General features: G+C 34.6%; 2 protein-coding genes across 2 annotated transcripts; both read left to right on the top strand.

The window, feature by feature from the left end:
- The first annotated feature begins 999 nt into the window (after nucleotides 1-999).
- On the top strand, nucleotides 1,000-8,680 carry LOC107572964 (fatty acid 2-hydroxylase-like). Its single transcript, XM_016259404.1, has 7 exons — nucleotides 1,000-1,005; nucleotides 2,039-2,134; nucleotides 4,563-4,705; nucleotides 4,857-4,957; nucleotides 5,157-5,329; nucleotides 5,445-5,697; nucleotides 6,953-8,680. Exons 1-7 carry the CDS (start codon nucleotides 1,000-1,002, stop codon nucleotides 7,018-7,020), a joined length of 840 nt encoding a protein of 279 aa, XP_016114890.1. The 3' UTR covers nucleotides 7,021-8,680.
- A 1,333-nt stretch (nucleotides 8,681-10,013) lies between these two features.
- LOC107572005 (anoctamin-10-like) lies at nucleotides 10,014-20,429 on the top strand. The gene is made up of 14 exons (XM_016258414.1): nucleotides 10,014-10,088; nucleotides 10,172-10,243; nucleotides 11,714-11,930; nucleotides 12,022-12,195; nucleotides 12,680-12,820; nucleotides 13,200-13,319; nucleotides 16,695-17,333; nucleotides 17,990-18,045; nucleotides 18,270-18,344; nucleotides 18,426-18,590; nucleotides 18,673-18,864; nucleotides 18,952-19,089; nucleotides 19,601-19,717; nucleotides 20,082-20,429. The coding sequence occupies exons 3-14, from the start codon at nucleotides 11,729-11,731 to the stop codon at nucleotides 20,127-20,129; spliced, it is 2,067 nt and encodes a 688-aa protein (XP_016113900.1). The 5' UTR covers nucleotides 10,014-10,088; nucleotides 10,172-10,243; nucleotides 11,714-11,728; the 3' UTR covers nucleotides 20,130-20,429.
- The last annotated feature ends 173 nt before the right edge of the window (nucleotides 20,430-20,602 follow it).

Genomic DNA, 20,602 nt, shown 5'->3' with positions numbered 1-20,602 from the left:
GCCAATTCTTTCTTTTTGTTATAATCCCATTAATGTTACTGTTCTAATACAAATATCATTACTTACATTAGCAGAAACTTTCACCTGTTATTTACTTGCTGTTAGGACAAGCTGTTTTGTACAATGGAAATACCCACATGACATTGTATTTACAACATTTCCAGATAAGACTCTCAATAAAATAAGTAATGCACTGGAGAAAACCATTTCTCAAGCACATTAAACAACATAATCACTCCATCAAAGCACCTGACCCTGTAAAGTAATGTCATTGATGGAGATTCTCCAGACCACAGTTTTTGACCAGTCGCTACGACCCTGCATTTTCTGCACTAAAAAGGCCACCTTAATGAAACGCAAGCAATTTTCCCATTCATTGATGGTTTTCATAAGAATAATTAAGCAGAGTGAATTTTTATATAATCGCTAAGAGTGCGACTTTCTTACAGGTCAATAACGAATGCAATAAATAGAGATATTTAGACCTTTATGAATAATGTATGTTTGAATTCTATTGAAATATATTGTACTGAAATCACATGCAGGTCTGGATACAATTGTGTAAATATTCAATACCATGTAACCTCTGAGTTGCACTGTTTTAATTGTAATAACCCAGGGGCCCTCAGTCACACACAGACAGCAACAGTACAGCCGTCAACCTCTATAACTATAATTCTATGGCGAGTGTATGGTGTGGCTTAGGTGTTAGGTTGCCATGGACGTGTGTGTGTGTGTGTGTGTGTGTGTGTGCAGGTGTGAAAGGGGGCAGGGTTAATCACCTCTTTTAACGTTAATTTTAGAATGGTATGGTGTGACGCGAGACCTGATTAATATTTCACCCGTCCCTCCAAACTTAGCCATCTGTGAAGGGTGTGTGTGTGTGAGAGACCCTATGGAGAAATGAGAAGCTCTTCCATTTTGTGGGATGAGGTCCAAGATGTGATGTGTGTATCATGTGAATAAGGCGTTGTGTACTTTGGTGGTATGATGATGACGATGAGGGTAGGTGTGTGTTTTATCTATGACGTGAAAAGCTTATTTGTCATATTTATAATCACAGTTATATGTGCCATATTTTTGTCATTTTTACTGTTAGATTTGAATCTTACTCTAGTACACTGTCACTGATATTTTTTGTTTTATTAGAATTAGTTTTCTGAACAACAGCAGATCTGATTTACAAGGGACTTGAGTCTTAACGAATGCCTTATTCTAGTACACTATCTCTGCTTGGTTATTTTATTGAAAGTATTTAGTGTTTTGTTTTTGTTAGTATTTATTTTATTGATTTTGGATTTCTGAACAACAGCAGGTCCGACTTAGAAGGGATATTACTATATAATTTTTCAACTTTTACCAGAAATATTTCAGAATGCCGCAACTAATATACTAATATAATATTATTGGTTTTCAAATAGTTATTCAAGTAAAATATCAGTAATAAAGATCAAAGTAAATAAGAGTAGTTTTATTACTATTATTATTATTATTATTATTATTATTATTAACATTAAAATTCTACACAGTAATTTTTTCCTAATTAAAATATTTATGTTAATAATAGTTAATGTGCTGGTCGTAATGTCCCCTGGGCTAATTATAATACTTTTTCATAATTAAAAAAAAAATTATGCTTAGTAATTAAGCCTTTTTATCTTTTTAAGAAATGAAAAGTGCTTGTAAAAAAACAAATAAAAAGTAAAATAAATGTTTTTTTATGTACACTCGCATAACATGAAGACTTCAGTCATATTAGTAGCCTACTAAAATTAAATTTTACACAAAGCCGGTCACCTCATAGTGGCTGACATGTTGAGATCACATGAGCAGTCAGAAGCTACTAGCTGCAGCTCGGTATTTCCCTATGTTGTCGGACAGGTTAATATCTCATATCAGGCCACGTATCACATATACAGTACCACAAACAAAATTCATAACAAATGACAACACAAAATGAACAGGGATGAATCTCACCACATTAAACATGATCATGAGGATCAAGCTTTTCTGAACTGTTCCAATTCTTCTGTTCTAGACTCTGAGACCGAGGAAGAAGATCCCAGAAAGCACCACAGACGAAGAAGAAGAAACCTCGGCCATCAATAAGTGCAGCAAAGTCGATGAAGAAACGGTATGCGAAAGTGAAAGACGAACTGGAGTTACAAGCATATTCCTGATTGAAATACAAGCTACAATCACGAAAAAAGACTTTTCTCTCAGAACAAACATAAAAAATGTGTTAAGTTATGCACAACCATACATAGACTTTCACTGTAAGTGCATTTCTGTGCATGTTTTTTTTTTACACAAATAAGGTTAAATAGTTGATTAGTGAGATCAACTAGTTTATCTAGAATTTTTCTATCTTTAGTTTTAGCTTAGTTAATGTTTTTCACTGTAGTGCTGCGTGTCCTGTGTGAATAGCTCGTGGGAAACGCATCTGATCGATGTGTGATGGGCACGACGCTCTACCAATCTAAATATATATTACTTCCTTAAGACATTACGAAAACATTTTACACATTCATACTCATAATGACTTTCTGTGGTAATCAACAACGTGCCACAGATGCTGGTGATTGAGCTGAACTTGCATTTATCCAGAGCAGTCATTTAATCATATCACACTTTTGTTTGCTTGACATCTGGAAGTGAAGCTTTAGTTCATATGACAGGAAACCGCAAGCAGCCATTCCTCTTTTCACTCGAACCAACAAGTGAAGCACTAACAGAGCAGGTGACTTTCTGTTGCTCTGTCTTTCTGGTACGGTGATTATCATTTAAGACTTATCTCTTTAAGACTTCCTTTTTCATGTGGTTGTACGATGCCGCAAGCTGGATAAAGTGAGAGTACTTTTGTGCTTCACTGACAATGAAAAATGCTTGTGTATATACTTCTCTAGCCCTCTTTTTGTGTGTGAATGTCCTGTTCGCTCTATCAGAGGCATGCAGGTCTTTCACAAGCATCGATTGTTTGGTTCAAATCCCATGAATTTGACAGACAGGGTCAACGATTTAGAGAGCACTGACCCCCTTTGCAGAACTGCGCTGTGCCATCGTTACTAGTAATAAATATATGCATGTGTGTGTGAAGTTGAAGTATTTCCTTATTTACTAGTAATTTAGTAGTAAATTCTGGGGAAAAAGTTTGAGTAATTCAGGAAAAATAAATAATTAAATAATTAAAAAACATTTTTACATATGAGTGTGTTGGTATGAAGTTAATTTTGATATGATAAAATTGTTAAATTCTTAATATTAAATGATAAATAATACATGAAGTTACTGTATTATTTTTGAATTAAAGTTTCATTACGGCATTAATTACGGTGCTGGTTGTTATGCCTAAGCCTGATGCACAGGTTATGTGTTGGCCTGTAATGTAACACCTGAGGCTGAAGAATGACGGAGGAAGAACAATTAACATGTGAATATCACTATGACAAGTCCAAGTGGTAAGCCAGACAGGCTAGGCAACCAGTCCAGACCAGATTTCTGGGTTCATTATAGCAGGAATGTGGTCTCGGCACCGGTTTATTGCCGCACTCTCATTCATTCCAGCGTTGCTGTAAAGCAAAAAGCCGTTAATTCGTCCTAACATGCCCTCCTATTGATGATGTGACAGACATTTCCTAGAATTAAACCTGAATACATTGTTCTGTCCTCCTCCCCATTCCACAAAACAAATCAAGTGGGTGGTTATGGTGAGATTGTTCTTGGTATTCTGTTATGGAATATTAAATGTAAATAACACTGACTAAATCAGAGCTATGATCAAGCTTTTTTTTTTTTTAAATTGGGCCCTAGATAATGTCATTGAATTGCAATGACCTTTTGTACTTTGACTAGTCACTCGCCCATCACTACATCGTGACTCTGGAGAGGTGTAAATATGTCTGTAAACGGTTTCATAAATTACACGCACAGAACCACGCATATATAGACTTCAGGTTCAGTCCACCTTGAGTTCAAGGCCTCTGCTTCCCGTCTTTGAATCTCATCGAGTTGCAGCTCCCTGTATAGGTCCTGGGCCAATATTAACTCCTTAGACACGCCCACCTCCTCTGCTTTATACTGGTATAGTGACCCCTAGTGGAGAACATAGGAAAAGCATCTGGTCAAAGTTTGCACCATAAACAAGGAACAGTAAAATGATTCAGCAAACTAACATCACTGATGCGCAGTACTTCCTGACCTCTTAAATTTTATACAATGGCAGGAAAATGAACAGGATATTTAATAGGATAGCAATAAAGGGTTGAGTGAGGTAACATACATGCCACGTTAGTATGAAGTTAGTAATTCGATGAAAAACTTCAATGAAATAAAATGTTGCCTTGGCAACTGAAATAAATAAGCTGAAGTACTAAAACCAGAACTGAAATAAAAATAAATGAAAGCTAAACAGAACTATTAAATAAATGACAAAAGCGCATAACAAAATTGCACATAAAAAAGCCTTAAAATTAAAACTTAAAATATAAAAATAATTCAAAATGCTTTAATAGTATATACATACTATTAGAATAACCCGGTTATCAATTGTATTGTCCGGACAGGATCTGGTAGACTGGCGGAAGCCACTGGGCTGGCAGGTCGGATATCTTGGAGAGAAATATGACACGTGGGTCCACCAGCCTGTGGACAGACCAATCAGGCTGTTTGGGAATGACTTTTTTGAGGCCAACACAAAGACTTCATGGTAAGATAAATCACTTTTCAGGATTGAGCACCTCTGGCTGCTTGTGTTTGTTTAGTTCAACACTAGTAATATTATGCTACAGGATTTGCTATGTTATATGTGAGTGGTGGTTAATGAACAGATACTTGAACTTTGCTGTGGGTGTTTGTAGGTACATGGTGCCAATTGTATGGATGCCTTTGGTGATCTATCTGAGCTGGTACTGCTACACGTTATTGGCACAAGAGAGGACAAGACTGTTTATTACATCAGGTGTGTGTAAAGTGTGTTTTAAAACATTCTTATTTGATTTACCTAAAATACACAAGTTTTATTTTAGTATTTTATTTATTTAATTTTCATTTATATTAAAATATTTAATTGGACTCATTTACTTACTTAAAGATCCCTTTAATAAGTAAATGATCTTAGGGAAGGATTATTTTTTTTATTTTACACGTTTACTTTGTAGACTACTCCATTCTGGTCCACAAGTACAGCTTTCCGTTCATCTTCATGTTCGGCATGTTCCTGTGGTCGTTCATCGAGTACTGCATCCATCGCTTTGTCTTCCACATGCGCCCGCCCGCCCACAATTATTACCTCATCATGCTGCACTTCCTGTTGCACGGTCAGCACCACAAGGTGTGTGATTTTGTTCGATCCTTGAGATTCATTAATCATTCATTGAGTAGATGAATTGACATAATTCATTCGATATTGATGAAGCTCAACCTAACTGTCTTTTCTTACCCATCAGTCTCCGTTTGACGGCTCTCGTCTGGTGTTTCCTCCGAGTCTGGCCGCCATCGTCATTGGTGCTTTTTACCTGATACTCAGGCAGATGTTGCCTGAGGGTCTGGGAACCTCCCTGTTCGTGGGGGGTCTGTGTGGATACGTGGTCTACGACATGATCCACTACTACCTGCACTACGGCTCGCCACGGAAGGGCTCTTACTTGTATGGGCTGAAAGCGTACCACGTCAAACACCACTTTGAACACCAAAGAGCAGGTGAGGACATGAGATTTGAGATGCCAGGCATTAGGGCATCTCTCTACACAAATGAGCTTAAGACCAGTGCCAGGTTAAGTGAATACAAAATGTTCACTGTAAATAATAATAATAGTGATTTACTCTAACCCTATATACAAAAAAAGTAATTTAAAGTGTTTTTAATTCATTTTTTTTATTTATTTATTTGTTTAATAGTTTATGCTACCCAAGTTTGCAGAGTAAATTACATACCTAAAAAGAGTAAATGTCCCTACTAGTCCATACATAAAGACTGATTGAAAACCTATTAAAAAAATTTTTATAAAAAAAACTTAAATTGAATAATTGTATTGCATGCTGCTATTTACACACTAAGTACATATATATATATATATATATATATATATATATATATGTATGTATGTGTGTGTGTATAAGGTATATAGTACAATATAAAATGATGATATAGATTAAATAAATATTACCAATTTAATTAATAATAATAATGTATTAATTATCATTTTGTTAATATTAAATATAATATATTATTAATTGAAATCATTTCAAAAATTTATTATGTATTATTATAAATTATATATATATATATGATGTATAAATTATATAGTACAATATAAAATAATAGTACAAGTATTATTATTATTTTCAATATTAAATATATTAGTCATTGAAATTATAATTTTGAAAATGTATTGTTCTTATACATTGTGTGTGTATATGATGTATAAATATAGTACAATATAAAACCATATAATGTAAAAATTAAACTAATATTAGTATTTAAATGAATAAAAATGTTATATAAATTATATAAATTATTATACTGTTAATATTAAATGTATTATTAATTGAAATAATAATTTTGAAAGTGTATTATAAATTGTGTGTGTGTGTATGTGTGTGTGTGTGTGTGTGTATGTATATATATATATATATGAGCACTCTATATAGTACAATATAAAATAATAGTAAAACAGTATTATAATATTGCTGATATTAAATATAATATTATTAATTGAAATAATTTTGAAAATGTATTATAAATTGTGTGTGTGTGTACGTCTTCAGGGCTATGGCATTTAAAAGATTTATGTTAAAGAATAATATTTATTGCATATTGTTTAATATTAAATATTTATTTTAATGTTTTAAAATATTTAATTGCATTTCATTATTACATTTAACCTGTTGTTTGCATTGTTTTTGTTTTCTCCTTTTTAAAACCTTCTGTTCATCCTGTATTTTTTCCCCCCAGGTTTTGGCATCACCACCACATTCTGGGACTACCCCTTCAACACAGTCATCCCCGAGCAGACGTTTTAGAAGAGCCTGTTTTTGCCACAATGACCAAATCAAAATCTCCTAAACAAACTCCCATAAGCCTCTCCCTTTTTCACTGTGTTAGGTACAGTGTCTTACCCTGCTGCTGCTACCAGCTATTAGTCTTAGGTTCACCATCATCATCATCATCATCATCATAAATTATTTAGAGAAGGGGGAGTGCCTGAAACAAACAAACAGAATCATAGAATTTCAAGCTATATAAATATTTATATACTATGTATGAATGTACTGACGAATCAAAACGTTGGATGAAATCTGTAAATGTCTTTTATTAGAGGCACAAGAATATCAAACTCACTTTTTTTTTTTTGCCCATCCATGTAAAGTAAAGAGATGTATAGACAGGGACCGGTAAGTGTGGGACGGTGCGTGAAGGTGCGAGTGGAAATGATTTCTTAGTCGTAGTGTTAAGAAGCTGAAGGCTAGCAGAAGGAGGTCCTTTTGGTGGCCAAGTGCACCATTGCCTTTAAGGAAAACTCAGGAAAGTCTCAGATACTTTAATTCTTCTCAGTGTTGATGCTGCAACCGCTTACGGATCATCTCTTTCTTCCCCCAGCTGTCAATCATAACTTTGCGCCGCCCAAATTGTGACATCACACCCATTTCATTCTGCTCTGGTGATCTCGCTTTTCTTTCTCATCTCACCCACTTCGAGGTGTTTTTTTGCCAATCGACTTTCTAATATCTGGATCCGGAGGACATCACAAGTAGCTGCTCCTCGAGTAATATGTTACATATCCAGTGAGATATTAAGTTATTGAGGATTGAAGCTGGCTTTTGGCACTTTGAGCTCATGGTGAGGGCGTGAAGCGGGGTGTATGGGCCTCTCCTGCCGGTGAGGGTTGCCAGCCGTCCGTAGCTGTCATAGGGTGGAGGGTCTGTAGAAATCCTCTGTCGTCGTTATTAATGTAGATCTAGCCGGCACAACCCTTCCATCTGGTGTGACGATCTGTTGCATCTGACCAGGCGTCAGGAGAGCGAGAATATCCTCGGCTGATCTCTCATCCGTTCATACGGCAGATCTGTTCACTTGTATTGTTTCCTGCTCATTTTAGCCCTTGCCTATGTCTTGTCTAAATGGTTTAATGATGTTGGAAATATCCTAGGAAAGCTGTGACCACATGTAACTCAGCTTTATACAGTCATTTTGAGCATAATTAATGTTTCAGATTCATATATATATATATATATATATGATATTTAAGTAAAAATGATCCTGATATGTGCCTTAGGGGCGTTGCCTACCTTCCTGCTCCTTCCGAACCAATTGGTTGTATGTTTCCGCCAAAGACATGGAAGGACATTTGAATAGAGCTTTTCTTCATACCATGATTCTGTTGGCACAAGGAAACTAATCAAATGCATTGGACGTTGTAATGATTTTTGATTATTTTGTAACTGTGACACCATCCTGGACAGATCCTATGTCATAGGAGAAAGCTTTCAGTTGAGGCAAGTCAACAGAGCAATATATTTATCTGTTTACTTGTAATCACATTGCGAGCTTTTAATTCAGATAAAATCTTCAGCTGTAGATGCCTCTAATAAATCTGTTTACTACTATGTATTTTTATTTTGGAATTTTTAATTTCTATGCAAATGCAATTGTATTTGTAAATAAACTGTATATTTCTGAGGACATCTTGTGGTGTTTTTACTTTGAAAAAGACAAAGGCAAGCAAAAAAAAAAAAAAGTGTGAAAGACTGTACTCTGAAAGAAGTCTCTTATGCTCACCAAGAATGCATTTACAATGCAAGTACAGTAAAAACAGAAATATTGTGAATTAAAATTCATAATTTTTTTTTGCTTAAATATATTTTAAAACGTAATGTATTCCTGTGATGCAAAGCTGAATTTCCAGTCTTCAGTGTCACATGATCCTTCAGAAATCATCCTAATATACTGATTTGCTGCTCAAGAAGCCTTACTTATGAATGCTGAGAACAGCTGCGATGCATTTTTAAAAAATATATATTTTTAATGATTAGAGTAAAAAAAAACACAGCATTTATTAGATCTTTTAAATAAATATAAATGTTTTTACTGTAATTGTTTCCCCATGCTCATCTAAAATGCATTTTTTTACATGAAAATTTACTGACCCCAAACTTTTGAACAATAAATGTTATTTATATAAGCAATACACACAGTTTATGCACATAAAGGCTTGCCAACTGTTTCTTTAGAGAAGCACGAGCTCTTCTGGTCATTTGCATGAATGTATTTACAAAGCGGTCAATCCAGTTCATCCACCTTTATGTCTCCACCCACTCAGTGGTTTTAGTAGCAAAATATTAGTAATAAAAACTGCCTGATAATTCACAAGTTGTAAAAATGAGCAAACACATTTACAGGATATCAGTAATGTAATAAGTTATTAGGTGTCAAAGTCTTTCTTTGAAAAGAAAGTGAATTACTGAAGATGTTACAGTGAATATGAATGAACTAAAATAAAAAAATACGATAAAATAATGAATTACCACAAATTAATTTTAGTTTTATTACATGGTGTATTTTAATATTTCTATGGAATACTTTAAATAGTATTTGTGTAATTAGAATAATATATTTATGATTAATAGTATATTTATAATACATTTTTATATTATAAATGTTTTCTTATTTATAAAAAAAACTATTAGTTATGTGCATTAATTTTGGAATTGTTTGTAAAACACACACACACAAAACAAAAGCTAAAGCTAAATTGATGCTTACAGAGTGAAAACTGTACTAAACAAGAAGACACTAATTTACTCCCTTTAGTCCATTGCACATGCTCACTCATAACGCTAAGTGTGTTGTATGCCATATATTGGTTATAGTTCATTTCATATATGGCGTATACTTTACTTGTAAAGTATCCTATAGATTAGCCATATGCTATTTTCAAAAACAAACATGGCAGGCAGTAGGACCCAGATATGCTCATACTGCAGAAGAGCATCCACCATCAGAAAAAAATGAAAATGTCCTTCCACACCCTAAAGGCTGGGACGTTCAACTGCATTCCTCTTCTCTCCTAGTAAAGCAGCGAATGAACAGGGTGAGAGTGGGGAACAACCCATCCTAGAAGTGTGCCGTACAGTCTGGCTTTCAGATTTTCACTCTTCAATTTGTTTGAAACAGCACACTGGAGGGGGTGTGAACATCAACAAAACTCAAGCGCTCCGACAGAAGAGGGTCCCCTGGCTTTGACAGGTAGCCTACAGAACCTTTACCTTTCTATCTACAATATTTCTCTCGCGTTCTGCAACTCGCTCACTTCCTGTTAATGTTTTAGTTTCACTCTCATTTGGGTTTAAAGTACAACTTTTGTCATTGTAAACAAAGGCTGTGCCCTTATTTGACAGCACTTTGTGCATTCAGTCTTCAATGCTATGTTTCACTCAAGCTCTCTGCATTAGCTGGAATTATGTAGTTCAGTACATGATGATTGTGTGGATACTGTAAAAGGGTGTTTTGTTTGGTATGAGCGTGTCTATTGTCTTTCAAACAGACAGATATCTGATAACTCACTCACGTGTTTGCATTTACAGGAGGTGATTTGAATGTGTATTTTGTTTCCATTGGTTTCTTTATTTGTTTCGGACTTTAATCTTGCGGGTCAGTTGTAAAAAATTGTTTATTTCTTTATAGACACTCTTTATAGGCACTTTCCACTAATTGCTTAATATGTTTTTAAAGTATTAGAGGCACAACATTTTTTTTTAATTAACAAAAACAAGTTCACTATTATTTAACATAAAATTATCCTAGCATGAAAAGTAGTTCATGCAAATGTCAGTATCGCCCTTAAAATGATGATTTTGGCCTAAGAGGTCGTGACCTTTTCAGCTGTCTAACAATTAAAATAATATATTAAAAATCAAATTTTTTCACATCACTGTATCAATATTGACTTCAATGTAAAAAAGAAAAGTAATTAAATCTATTTTTTGACTGAAAACTTGTTTTATAAGATAAATTTTTTTTTAATTAACAAAAACAAGTTCACTATTATTTAACATAAAATTATCCTAGCATGAAAAGTAGTTCATGCAAATGTCAGTATCATGATGATTTTGGCCTAAGAGGTCGTGACCTTTTCAGCTGTCTAACAATTAAAATAATATATTAAAAATCAAATTTTTTCACATCACTGTATCAATATTGACTTCAATGTAAAAAAGAAAAGTAATTAAATCTATTTTTTGACTGAAAACTTGTTTTATAAGATAAATATAATACATCTATAAATTGTTTTAAATGTATTTAGACCCGATGTTTGGTAACAAACTTTCATTGTCAACAAACAAATGCTGTTCTTTTCTCAACAAGAGCAAAAAGAAATAAATAAATAAATATGAAATTACAACAAAATACTGTTTATACTACTTATTATAGTATTTAATTATAAATAATAATAATTAAAATAATAAATTCAGTTTTAGCCCACTTTGTACCTGACTCTTGAAAAGTGCAGACTATTAACAACAAAAAATATTTAGATTTAATAATAATAATAATACATTTCATATTAATGATAAATACTGAGATCATAATTCACATAAAAGTAAAGTTTCAGTCCCTGTTTTGCACCTGACTCTTGAAAACTATTACGAAATATATAGCAAAATGCAAAAACACAGTAAACAACAATAAATATACATACTGTCTCATGGGTTACAGTTCCACAGGGACACCATGACGTCCCAGAAGGAACCTCAGGAGGGACTTTCAGCCCCGGCCAAGATGACAGGACCCAGCTCCTGGTCCCGGGTCAGCTGCCCCTGCTGTATCTCCAGCCACATTGAGCCTTTAGTTCTGATCCAGCTGGCTGAGAACATCCAGCCCATCACCAAACAGTGGATCATGTCTGTGATATCTGCACCTGTGAAGGCTGGAGGTAAGGACACTAATATTAATACTATTACTATTAGTAGGAATATTAAATACACTTTTAAAACTCTGTATCCTTCTTCCCTGCTGTGTTTTAGGGGCTCAGCTGTTAGTTCACCCCGGTGAGGACATGAAAGGAGACATGATAGTTGTGGCGGCCCCCCGCTGTACCCTTCTCAGAGTGACTGAGGACCTGGGCCTCTGCAAAACCTACCAGGATGGAAACATGACGGCCTTCTCCTTTGAGGACCGTGACAACTTTTGCAACATTGGTGAATATTTGATCAATTAAATAATATGCCTCCATCTCAATTAGCATTTTTCTACTATGCACTAAAAGTTTATACTTCACTGATGACGGCCAAAGAAAATACTTTTAACTATGTGGTAAGACAATACACCAGTTGCTGGCACACCAACAAATAAAAAAATACAACATACAAGTGACAAGTGACGACAAGTGACGTGGCCAAGTATGGTGACCCATACTCGGAAGTAGTGCTCTGCATTTATCCCATCCAAAGTGCACACACACACAGCAGTGAACACACACACACCGTGAACACACACCCGGAGCAGTGGGCAGCCATTTTTGCTGCAGCGCCCGGGGAGCAGTTGGGGGTTCAGTGCCTTGCTCAAGGGCACCTCAGTCGTGGTATTGAAGGTGGGAGAGAGCACTGTACATACGGAGTGTTCATATTGCATATGGCTAATGCTATTCGCTTAAAATTCATTGTTACTTGACTGTTTCTTCAGACAACATGCAGCAATTCCTGACGCTGGCCGAGAGGCAGTACATCATCAAATATGAACTGGATTCCATGAGAGCCATGGAGGACCAGCGTATCCCAGGAATCCCAGCACCCAAAGGGAAGCTGAAAGCCAGAGAGAGCATCTGTGAGTATCTGTATGTATACGAAGCAGTTGCAGCATGCTTTTTTGTTTGTTTGACTGGACTGACAAAATTAAAGACATTTTGCATTAAATATGATGTAAAGATAATTATATTAACTTTCAACTGGCTATGTTCAAATTAGTATACTATTATACTACTCATACTATTTTTGCAGCTTGCAGTACAATGTGTACAATATGCACATTACTGAATACTGTACTGTACTTTTATAAAATAGCAGACATTATACAGTGCATTCTATGCAGTATGACTACTAAGACTACTAATCCAATGGTAGTATTTCCATAGTTAAAACCTAATATGGCAATGTCCTGTCTCTCTCTGTCTATCTATCTATTGGTTTCTCTGTCTGTGCTGCAGTACAGAAGCTGGAGAAAGCAGGCGTGATTCGTAACATCACCCCTCTTCATGAGCAGAAGGTGCTGTCGGCTCTGGGGAAGCAGTGGTACTCTCACAAGAGTCTGTGGGGGCAGCCTTTAGGTACAAACACACACACATTCACATCACATAACATAACTAAACATGCCTCCCCATCAGGTTTTAAATTATACACAATTATCTTTTGTTCAGGACCATTTAATTCATTTTAATGGCCATCAAGGAGGCACTAATAAAACTTTATGAAGTAATTTGACTAGAAATCATAAATGTATTATAAAATTAATTTCACAGTGTGAAGCTTCAAATTCTGTACACCTGGGTTTTTTAGGCACATATATTATATATATTAGAGATGGACCTTTACAAAATCATTCAGCCGATACCGATAGCCGATTTTTCAGGAAGACATATGCCGATGGTACCGATAGTTTAGTTTTCTTAGAGAGAAAAAATCTCTCCCAACTAATGCTGTAAACTAGCCTATACAGGGAACCCTCTTGTTTGGTAAATAGCTAATATCAGAGGTTACAAGCAGTGTTGGGGAAAGTTACTTTTAAAAGTAATGCATTACAATATTGCATTACTCCATTAAAAAGTAACTAATTACGTTACTTAGTTACTTTTTTATGGAAAGTAATGCGTTACGTTACTTTTGCGCTACTTTTTAAATCTGGACAGGGCTTGCTTGTTTGTTTTTAAAATAAAAAAGTTATATTTTTGGCAAATATAAAAGCCTTTTCACACCAGAAGTTAAATGAATAAGCCTCAGGCTGAAGGGAAAGTACAGTTACGTCCGTACAGGAGAATGCAGAAGATTTCAACACACTTCAGCAGTAAAAAAAACAAAACAAATGTTTGTCTAGAGTAATTTTTGCTGATTAGTATGGTTGAACTGGATCATCGAAGGCCAGAAGCAAAGATATCGGTTAATAGAATGGGATTAAATACATAAAGGATATTTGTGTTGTTTAACATTTAATTATTGCAGGTTTGCGTCATATTCTGAGTTGCATTATTTTTATTAATTTTGAGGAATACTGAATCTGTTTTTTTGTTTTTTTTTGTGAGTGAGATGAATTAATGCATATTCATATTTATTTTTAGAACTACAGTAACATCTTCTGATTTCTCAACATGGGGACAGGAGAGCTGTCAGTCAATAAATTGAAAAAAAATGTAACTTGCGTTACTTATTTGAAAAAATATCTCAGATATTCTCTTGTAAATTAAAAAGTAATGCGTTACTTTACTAGTTACATGAAAAAAGTAATCTGATTACGTAACTTGCGTTACTTGTAATATATTAGCCCCAACACTGGTTACAAGTAACCACAAAAGTATTATATTCAACTGTAGCCTATTTATTTCCTGATATAGTAATCACGCTCAAATAAAAACGACTGTATAAAACACAATTGAACATAAGGTATTTTTCATTTTAAAAAATCTGTCTTGATGACATTTATTCAAACTTAGTAAATAAGCTGCCTCTAGTGGTTTACCTAACAAATTGTGAACACCGATAACTTTCCTAAGGTAAACGCACCGTTAAGTGACAGGCTATTGTTTACAAGCTGTTTGATTTGACGTCTTCTTTTGGTTGAAATGCTGATTGAGTGATTACATGAGCCATCCATTTCGGTAAGCTGTACTGTATTCTTTTAACATACCTTCTGATATTCCTTCATGTGTATTTCGCGCTATCGCTTGTATAAAACGGAAAGAAACTGCGCTCCGCACTGCACTGTGAACTGAACGGCTACGGTGATCTGGCTTGAACTACGGGCATTCATAGGGTCAAATAGAACCAGCATTAACACGTTATTACTTTAACTTGAACAGTGCTAAATTTGACACAAGAAACATTCTTCTTGCAAGTTGCAGTCTGACATGCTTTTCCACCGCCTTTCGATTGACAGGAAATAATCAGCCCTGATCATCAGATGTTTTTAAACGATCGGCCAAGATTAGTGCAAATAATTGCTTTTATCGGCTGATACCGATTATTGGACAAAAACATCAGTGCATCTCTAATTTAAGACTATATGTAAGACTATCAGTATTGTATGTTATGATACAAGGAAGAAGCATATGAAACGTATTCTTACTTTCATAATAAAAAAAAACAATCTGTACTGTTATAATAATATACTATATATTATATACAGTATATATATATATCTGGATGTCCTGTACAGGGCACATTCAGGGCTTTCCAGAGATACCAAATGATGTTTCACCATCACCACTCCCTCTCCCTGGTTTTTAAAAATGACATTAATTTAGTGATAAAATTGTTCATCCTTATGGAAATATGATAATATTTTGTAATTATAATTTAAATCTGATTAATTTTCTAATTGTTTGTCATAAATCAACATCTCAGGAAAATGTTATGGGGTTTCAAATCAAAATATGACTTCCTGTTATGAAACAGGACATATTTTCATACATGTCCACTGTAGAGGACGCCAGGACTAAAATCATGTTTATTATACATTTTGGGAGACAAAAGAATTGAATAGGAAAACAAATTATATATAAATATTCTTATGAAATACTAGATATTATTATGAAAATCTGGCCAATTACTACTCCCATTATTACACTTCTTTTTTCAACATGCTGTCCCAACAGCACTTTAATATGCAAATAAGGTACAGTGTATAGATAACATTGTGCTTAATGAGAAAACCAGTTTATGGAATTTTTACACACATATTGCATAAAGCAAAATGGTATATCAAATCATTTTGTTACATATTTTATAACATAGTTGAGAACCATCCTTAAACAAAGTTAATTATAAAAAAAATCCTGAAACCTAAAAATTGATTGGTGATTTAAAAAACAATTCCCATTGTTTTTGCCTTTTCATGTCTACTCTTGTCATTTTATTTTGAGAAAAACTGAGTCCTGGTGTCCTCTACAGAGGACATAGCATAACTTATGAATAAAATATAATTTTTCAAAAATGTTATTTTACCATTTTTTTCTTATGCTCTAAACAATGTAATGACATGAAAAAAATACTAAATTCACAAAGCTTTTTATTTCTGGTTCTCAAGAGGATGTATATATGTATATCTATATATATATATTCTCACAAAAATGAAATCCCTGACAAACTGAAACATTTCCTTTTTTTATCTGTACTATATCTTTATATGATAGGAAATCAGGTCTTAACAATATATAACAACATATGTTATAACTATAAAAACGATAGATAGATAGATAGATAGATAGATAGATAGATAGATAGATAGATAGATAGATGATAGATAGACAGACAGACAGATAGATAGATAGATAAATATAGTTTGCATATATAAATAATATATAAAAAATAAAAATAATATATATTAAAATAAAATGTATATTAAAATATAATAACTAAATTGAGTATAGTTTGTATTTTATTACAATTATTTTATTTTTACAACACTGATAAATCATACTTTCTCTCTACAGACTCTATCCACGCTTATTTTGGGGGCACTATAGCCTATTATTTCAGCTTCCTGGACTTCTACACTTTGTCATTGTTTCCTCCAGCCATCCTAGGCCTCTTCATCACGTTTTTCCTCCCCAGTGCAAACTTCTCCAGTGGAAATAAAACTGAGAGCGCGCTGGCACCGCCGAAGGACGACGATGACCAGCCTTCAGTCAGCTCCTACATGGTGCAGGCAGTCTTCAGCATGCTGTGGTCCACGGTATTCATGGAGCTGTGGAAGAGGAGGAGCGCAGCTTTATCCTATCGCTGGGGCACTTTCAATTTAGCTGAACAATTTCAAGAGCCCCGACCGGGTTTCCATGGAGAACTCGGCACCAATCCGGTCACGGGCAGACTGGAGCCGCTGTTTCCCGAATGGAAGAGGAGGCTTAGGATAGGTCTGGTGTCAATGCCTGTGGTCGGGGTGTTTTTGGGTCTGGTGGTCATGGGGATGGCAGGTTTCTACTTCTTTGAGCGCCTGGTCTCAAACTGGCACAAAGCATCTGGATCATACTTCACAGCAGCCTTGCTATATCTCCCTTCTATAGGCCATATTGTCTACACTAATGTGCTGGGGAATATATATCGCAACGTGGCCTTGCAGCTAACAGAAGCAGGTAAGAAAAAGATCAGGCAAAAGAACCTGATTAATGTTATTAATGTTAATTTAAATGGTTTGTGATTAAATTCTTACTATAATTATATATCATAATATAATAAATTATTAGACATAATTATAATATAAATATGATATACTGGTGATATAATCTTTTCATATTTTGCTAAATATTCTGTAAAAAAATTATATTTATAATAATAATAATTATTATTATTATAAATATCTTAAAAATAAATAAATACAATTTTAAAAATGTACATAGAATGTCAAAACAATAGAATGTTTTTTGTAGAGATAATAAAAATGCACATTGCTTTGAGATGTTCAGATTAGCTATTGCTTCTTAACTTATATATAGAAAATAGACCCCCGATAAACATATTAAAAATGTTCCTTCTGGCTTTTCTGTCATAATTTATTAATCTATATATTTTTATATCATATATAAAACATAATTACAATTGTTTGACAGTTTTATTAAATAACTTACTTTATTAAAAATATATTAAATATTTAATTTATTAATATTTTAAATATTGATAATAATTATTTATAATAATAATTAAGTTTATAAATAAGAAAACACACACACACACGTACGTATAACAGTGATGTTATACTATATTAAATATTACTAACTCTCTTGCCTTTCAGAAAATCATAGGGAGGAATCATCTTTTGACTATCATCATACCACCAAAGTCCTTGTGGTCAGTTTAATAATTGTCTACATATCCATATGTTTTTTCCCCACCACCTTTTCTAAATGACCTGTTAGTGTGTGTTTCATAGCAGGTGTTTTACCTCAAAGATCTCAAGCATATTTTAAATTCTGATAGCTGTATCTGTCTAGACCAGAATTATTCTGCAGGACTGTGTAATACTAAATGAAAATGTCCCATGTGCCTTATCTGTCCCTCTCTCTCTCATTCAGTTCACCTTTTTTAATAACTTTGCTGTGCTGTTCCACATTGCCTTCTTCAAGGAGGACATGCCTCTTTTGCGCAAGGTGGGAATTTCCTCAGAAACCCTTCTCACATATAATCCTAAGATTTCTATCTCAACACAATATCTGTGATCTCCTCCTCAGAGGCTTTCCTCTCTTCTGATCGTGACTCAAGTGGTGAATCAGTTCACTGAGGTGGTGGTTCCTTTCCTGGTGGACCGTTTCCTCACATCTGCAGACAGGAACCTGAAGGAAGATGATCCAGAGGTGGACCATCTCCAGGCTCAGGGCAGTCTGCCGGCTTTCCCAGTGAGTAGCAATCAAATAAGCTTAAATATCAAGAATACAAGAATCCCATTTTCCTTAAATTCTCAATCTTGTTCCTCTTTAGGGCCTGTTTGCTGAGTACATCGAGCTGCTGGTTCAGTTTGGCTACTTGAGCCTTTTCTCTTGTGTTTATCCCATCACTGCCCCTCTATTACTGCTCAACAACCTCACAGAGATCCGCACAGACGCCTACAAGCTCTGCAAGCTCTTCAACAAGCCCTTTTCCGCCCCTGTGCCTAACATGGGTGTATGGCAGGTCAGATTGGGATCTGTCCTGTATATATGGATGTTTAAAATGCTTTATGATACTGAGTTCTAATGTGTGTCTTTGTCGTTTTTATAGACGGCGTTTGAGGTGCTGAGTTTCATCTCAGTCGTGTCTAACTGTTGGCTGCTGCTTCTGTCGCCACATGTGAAGGAATTCACAGAGGACGCCGGTCTCAGCAGCAGCAAAGTTCTCATCATTGCCGTCATTGTGGAGGTTAGAGGATTTTGGTACAGCCTTGAAAACTAGTCTGTCCAAAAATTAAATTAGTGACCACAAGCTTAAAAAAAGAACAAAAAAGTTGCAATTTTGTTGTGACAAAAATGTCAAGATTTTCTTTTTGTGTACCAGGATTTTGGTGAACTATCCCTTTAAATCAATGTGACTAATGGTGCGTTCAAGTTGTCTTGGAAAGATTGTGTTTGAACACAGATGAACACCACCACAAAGTTGTAATTACAAGCAAAATTGTTGTTGTTTTTTTTGTATCACTGTCAATCCCCACGCTCACAAAATGCTAATGCTAAGCTGTTCTTAAAAGGATACATTGTCAACTTGCTCCAACCAAAATGTTTTGAATGCACCTAACATTGTAAATACATCTTCCCAACTCATAATATCACTTGTACTAGCATTTATCTGGAGTGAATTAGCTGGCTGCCAGCATGCTTTCTTTGTGAATGAATATTGTGGCTTAGTTGTTTCTTACGCTGCTTTGCTCCTCTAGCATGCCCTGATCATGGTGAAGATGATTTTGGCCATCATGATCCCTGATGAACCGGATTGGGTCCGAATCAAGAGAGAACAAATCGAGTATCACTCCATGCAAGCGCTTAAAAAACAGGTAACTTTAGCTACTACTGTTAACTGTTAGCATTTTAGCATGCTAGTATTTTGCTTAACAAGCTTTATCTAGATACAAAGGTAAGAAAAAAGTGTAGCAGTAACCATTATGCTAGTTTTAGCTGTTAGCATATCGTTAGCAAGAGCATCCTTAAAGAAATGGCCTTTTTAGCTATTTTCCAAAGTTGATAATAATGCTGACAGAATGCAATCTGTTTTTATTACTTTATTGCAAAATTTAATCTAGTTTCTTATCAAAGACTAAAGGCCTCGTGATTAACCAACAAATTATTTTAAATCTAATGTACGTTATGGAGTGTTTACATAACCGGAAATGTCATTAAATATAATTTTCTGTCTCACAGAGGATTATGCGCTCTCGTGTGGAGGACAAAGTCCCTTTGAAGGCCTAAATGGAAGAGTAACCAAAGACTATTTCCATAGAGACAATCACAAGAAGGGCGGTGCTTGGCTATAAAGTCATACTTAGCTTGCTAATATACCATATGGCACAGTGTACCAAAGATAGCTTTTATAGTTTACAGGGTGTTTCAGCCCAAGTTAATAAATTGTTTGCGTCAGTGGTACCTTTTTGAAAACTACTGAAAAGAGATTATTATGGTCAAGGGCAATAAAATTATGATAGTGGGTAAACATGGTGACGTATTGTGCTGTATTCATGATTTTAAAACAAAAGTTCACCACAGTTACTATGGAATTTTTTTTTCTTGCTGTTGTTTTGTTTGTATATTTGTTTTACCTGATTTTTTTGTTAATATATTGTGATGATTTTAACTTTTTGTCCTCGGTTGTATTTTTACATTTCATCAAAAGTGATCGTATTATTACAGCTGATTTTGCTGGTATTAAAAACCACCCAATGCTT

Source organism: Sinocyclocheilus grahami, unplaced genomic scaffold, assembly GCF_001515645.1.
Source record: "Sinocyclocheilus grahami isolate Dianchi unplaced genomic scaffold, SAMN03320097.WGS_v1.1 scaffold30.1, whole genome shotgun sequence".
Taxonomy (NCBI): Eukaryota; Metazoa; Chordata; class Actinopteri; order Cypriniformes; family Cyprinidae; genus Sinocyclocheilus; species Sinocyclocheilus grahami.
This window is presented reverse-complemented; position numbering and strand designations above follow the sequence as displayed.

Bases quoted from the DNA above. Each gene is read 5' to 3' on its own strand.
- LOC107572964 (XM_016259404.1), top strand. The intron at 4,706-4,856 runs GTAAGATAAATC...GGGTGTTTGTAG, and splicing joins GCCAACACAAAGACTTCATG to GTACATGGTGCCAATTGTAT. The intron at 4,958-5,156 runs GTGTGTGTAAAG...TTTACTTTGTAG, and splicing joins AAGACTGTTTATTACATCAG to ACTACTCCATTCTGGTCCAC.
- LOC107572005 (XM_016258414.1), top strand. From the start codon at position 11,729: ATGACGTCCCAGAAGGAACCTCAGGAGGGACTTTCAGCCCCGGCCAAG. The intron at 19,090-19,600 runs GTTAGAGGATTT...TTGCTCCTCTAG, and splicing joins TCATTGCCGTCATTGTGGAG to CATGCCCTGATCATGGTGAA. The intron at 19,718-20,081 runs GTAACTTTAGCT...TCTGTCTCACAG, and splicing joins TGCAAGCGCTTAAAAAACAG to AGGATTATGCGCTCTCGTGT.